Genomic DNA, 5,108 nt, shown 5'->3' on the forward strand with positions numbered 1-5,108 from the left:
CAGCACCAGGCCGCCAGCCAAGGTGGGTCCAGCGGGGGCCCCCAATCACCCTGCCCACCAGTTGCCCCACAGGTGGCCCTGATCACCAGCCAGGCCTAGGGACCCTACCTTATATATTGGGAACAGTCTCTTAGATTTAAAAATTAAAACCTGGCAAGGCTACTCTAACCCTGAAAAAACAGGATGATGCAGCGATGACCTGCATAGACTCTGGCTTGCACATTTTGTGGTCAACCCTGACTCTGATACTTATAACTGTGTGACAAAGCCAATTACTTAACTTCTCTCTGCTTCAGTTTTTCCACCCATAAGATGGGGAAAATGGTACTACTGCCTCAGAAGGATCATGTTATGTACTACTTTTTATAATCAGGGCAAAAAAATGTAGCTGCCCATACAACAACAAGATGCCTTTCACCTGTATGAAAAGTATGGTCACTGGTGCATGCAGTGTCCTAGATTATGAGAAGGATGTCCAACTGCCGGTTTAGGCCTGACATCCCCCGAGGGGTCCCGGATTGCAAGAGGATGCAGGCTAGGCTGAGGGACCCCCCCCCCCCAACTCCCATGCACAAATTTTGTGTACCGGGCCTCTAGTTTTATATAAAAATCTGTATTTTCTCATCCAGAATAATTTCCTGCTAGACTAAATTGAGGAATTTTTGTGACCATTTTTGTTCATTGCTCTGCTTTAAAATGATGAACCAAATTCATCATTAGTGTTTATCTCTAGTCAGGATGCTGTGGTTAAGGGACCATGTCCCTCTTCGACATCTATATCTGGTATGTTGAGTTTTTTATGGGGAACATTTTTACTGTGGTTAGAAAACAAATAATTTTGTTATTTTATATTTGCATAATCATTGTCGTATTTCTCTGAATAACTTAGCAGTGACTTATATTTACATTAGGTTTATGTGAATATATTTTAATTATATTCTTTTGCCTCCTTCAAAACTTATACAGGTCCCAAAGGCAAACAATTAGAAGGAACTGAATGTCCACTCCATGTTGTTCATCCACCTACTGGGGAAGAATTTGCTCTGGGTTGTGGAGTGTGCAGAAATGCTCACACTTTTTAAAACACTCAGATTCCTTTGTCTGTGGATAGAAAAGTTGCCTTCATCCCCCAAGCAGATGTGGTGAAGTTTAAACTGCTCAGGATAAGGACGGGACCATTTTTACATCCATGAAAATGAACCATTCACACACAGTGCAAGAAGGATGCCAAATACCATGTACATAATTCTTGCTATGGAAAATTTCCCCATTAGTTTGATTTCTTTTCTTTTGAGCCAAGACATCAAACTTGTGAGGTGTTTGCATGTGGCCATTACCGTCATTGGCCTGTGAAGCATTGGACATTTATAGATAATTGACACAGAAAGAATCTCCATGCTCAAGGACTAAGAATGATGTTGGCTTTCAAGCAAAAAAGAAAAATAATCATTGTTTATTGTATACTGCCTTTTTGTAATCCTGTACAATTGCATCACGGGTGGGGATAAAAAGAAGAATATTCTGGTTTATTTCCTAGACTGTTATTTAAATAAAAATTGTGTTAGGATGGCATATAAATGTAATAAGTATCACAGTGTAAATAAAGATATCAATGTTTGTCCTCTATAATAATTACTAAATTACAAATGCAGTTTCATTTAAACTTCTAGGTTAAGTTTGAGCCTGAAATTTTAATGAAGTGCAATACTGAGTGTGCCTCATTATCTTGCAGCTGTAAACATATTGGAATGTACATGTCAATAAACCACTGTACATTTTTATACAGTGATAAAGCATAAAGATTGTGTGAAGTATTGCTTGAAAAACAAAATTTAAATATCTTTAAGGTCTAAAACTCCATCCAATTTTCCTTGGAAAGAAAGTTACTAACACAGCACAATCATAACGTGTATAACTATTGGGGAAAATAAGTGTAGTAATGAAGTACAATGTTGGATCTTAATTGAACACTGGGTAGAAGATATATATGTTTAGGAAATTGGCCAACCTCTACCTTATTAATCAGTACCTTTCTAAAGAGTAATCAACAAAAGGTCCCCGTGTCTAAATAAGATGCATCTGAACCATCACTATAAAAGAAATAATGCTTTTTAAAAAATACATATTTCAAGAGAAGATTATACAAACTTCTTTCCTTTGTAGTGTGTAACAGTGCCTTAACGTTGCAAGCAATTTCTAATTGTCCAAAGTGTGTGAAAGCAAGAGTAATTTGTTGTCATTAAGGGCACTATGGTGGTCCCAAGCCAAGCTGAAAGCATTGCGGGCAGAACTCGTTCAAGTCCAACCTCTAGATTACTTTGGGTTAATATTTTGTGGAAAAAACCCTGATACCTGAAGCTGAAAAGGGTCCTAAAGGTATTCACATGTTTATATTCTCACATTTTTGTTTTTTTAATTTTTTTTTCAATTACAGTTGGCATACAATATTATAGTTTCAAGTGTACACCTCAGTGATTAGACATTATAAAACTTACTAAGTGATTATCCTGAAAAATCTCATACCCATCTGACTCCATACATAGTTATTAGAATATTATTGACTATATTCCCTATGCTGTACTTTAGACCCCCCATGACTACATTATGACTACTAATTTGTACTTTTAAATCTCTTCATTTTTTTCACTCCTCCCCCTCCCATCTGGCATCCATCAAAATGTTCTCTGTATCTATGAGTCTGTTTTTATTCTGTTTGTTTATTTTGATTTTTAGATCAATTGTTGATAGATATGTATTTATTGCCATTTTATTGTTCATATTTTTATTTTTTTCTTCCTCTTAAAGAAAACCCTTTAACGGTTCAAGTAATACTGGTTTGGTGGTGATGAACTCCTTTAGCTTTTTGTCTGAGAAGCTCTTTATCTGATCTTCAATTCTAAATGATAGCTTTGCTGGGTAGAATAATCTTGGTTGTAGGTCCTTGCTTTTCATCACTTTGCATCTTTCTTGCCATTCCCTTCTGGCCTGCAAAGTTTCTGTTGACAAATCAGCTGACAGTACCTACACGGTGCCTTCTTGTAGGTAAATAACTGGTTTTCTCTTGCTGCTTTTAAGATTCTCTTTTTATCTTTAACCTTTGGCATTTTAATTATGATGTGTCTTGGTATGGTCTTTTTTGGGTTCATCTTGTTTGAAACTCTGTGCTTCCTGGACTTGTATTTCTTTCACCAGGTAAAGGAAGTTTTCTATTTTTTTTTCAAATAGGTTCTCAATTTCTTGCTCCCTCTCTTCTTCCCCATGATGCAAATGTTAGTATGTTTGAAGTTTGCCCAGAGGCTCCTTACACTACATTTTTTAAATTCTTTTTGCTATTTTGATTGGGTGTTTTTTGCTTCCTTATATTCCATATCAATGGTTTGATTCTCGGCTTCACCTACTCTACTGTTGATTCACTGTAAGTTATTCTCTATTTCAGTTAGGGTACTCTTCATTTCTGACTGGTCCTTTTCATGTTGTTTATGTTCTCCGTAAGTTCCTTGAGCATCCTTACAACCATTGTTTTGAACTCAGTATCTGATAGTTTTCCTGCTTCCATTCCATTTCATTTAGTTCTTTTTCTGGAGATTTCTCCTGTTCTTTCATTTGTGACCTATTTGTCTCTGCATTTTGGCTGCTTCCCTGTGTTAGTTTCTATGTATTAGGTAGATTTGCTGTGTCTCCTGGAATTGGTAGTGGCCTTATGGTAGTAGGTGTCCTGTAGGGCCCAGTGACTCAGCCTCCCCAGTCACTTGAGCTGGGCATTCCAGGTGCACCCCTGTGTGAACTGTCCTATTATAGTTGAGCCTTGATTGATGTTGGCATCACTGGGAAGGATTGACCCCCAGGCCAATCAGTTGCTAGGATCTGCTGTGACCACAGCTGAAGAGCTGCTGTGCAGAAGCCAACCCTATGGAGCAGAACTTGCTTCAGTGGGGCTTTGGTGCTCACCAAGTCCACCCCTTGAGTGTGTCATGGTGGAAGTGGTGGGGTTTAATTCGGTGTGGTCAAAGTTGACCACCAGGTGCACTAATTTTGGGGTTTCCTGGAAGGTGCAAAGTCAGTCACTACCTGTGCCCTGCCTGGGGCCACCCAAATACAAAGCAATCTGCAGATGGCTATTTGTGTTGGGCTTGGAGAGGCCAAGCTGTGAACCAATGTGTGGAGTCTGGGGCCACTCATTGAGAGGTACAGGGCATGCTGAGGCCAGCTGCTGCTTGTTTAAGAGATTTTAGGAAAGGCCAAAATATGAGGCAAGAAAGGCCAGTTGTATGTAAAAACCACTGGAAATGGCTTGGATGAGTCTGCAAGTAGGGAGGGGTGGGAACTCAGGGAATCACAAGGTTGGGAGGAAAAGTGTGAACCAGATTGATGGAGATTCAGATATGGTGCCCACCTGCTGTCTCTGTGGCGGGGAGCATTCAGCAAAGGAACACTGGCCACTGCCAGTACTTCCTCAGGGAAAAGCTGCCTCTACAGCTCTCACCCTGACTCCAGACAAGTTAGTTCTTCCCCGAATGCCCCAGGTTCCTTTCAAGCTGCTGCCCCAATGCTGGAGTTCAGAGGAGTGAGTCCGAGTAAGTCCAGGTATGGGCCTTTTAAGAGGAACTGCCTGGGATTCCCGCAGCCTGTGTGTCACTCAGCCACAATCCCCGCTGGTTTTCACAGCCTAAAGTTTTGGGGACTTCTCCTTCTGACAATGGAACCCTAGGTTGGGAGGCCTGGTGTGTGGTAGGGACCCCTCATTCCTCAGGGAAACCTCCACAGCCAAGGTATCCCTCCAGATTTTAAGAGGCCACACATGAGTGTGGGACCAACCAGTTCCCCTCCTACCAGTCTCGATGTGCTGCTTCTTTCATTCCCTACTTGTAGGACTTCTTTTCAGCTAGATTTAAGGTGGTTCATTTCACTAATGACATAGGTAGCTTAGAAAAAAAATACTAGACTCTAAAAGATAAATACTGGAGGGAATTACAGTGAAAAGAAATTATGAAAGAAAAGAGAAGCCAAGATTCGCGATGAGTGTCCAGTAAAGAACCACACAGTCTTACATCATTGCTGGGGAACAGGCCATCAACTTCACAATAAGTTTCTTAGCTAACAAAGCAAGA

General features: G+C 40.3%; 1 protein-coding gene across 1 annotated transcript in view; it reads left to right on the top strand.

Moving 5' to 3' along the window:
• MYCBP2 (MYC binding protein 2, E3 ubiquitin protein ligase) overlaps nt 1-1,800 on the top strand; it is a 300,054-nt gene extending 298,254 nt beyond the window's left edge. Inside the window, exon 88 of the mRNA XM_014544063.1 lies at nt 967-1,800. Within this exon, the coding sequence (XP_014399549.1) occupies nt 967-1,082 (116 nt within the window). The 3' untranslated portion in view covers nt 1,083-1,800. The remainder of the gene's footprint in view (nt 1-966) is intronic.
• Nucleotides 1,801-5,108: the final 3,308 nt, after the last annotated feature.

The sequence above is a fragment of the Myotis brandtii genome, unplaced genomic scaffold, assembly GCF_000412655.1.
Source record: "Myotis brandtii unplaced genomic scaffold, ASM41265v1 scaffold350, whole genome shotgun sequence".
Classification (NCBI taxonomy): Eukaryota; Metazoa; Chordata; class Mammalia; order Chiroptera; family Vespertilionidae; genus Myotis; species Myotis brandtii.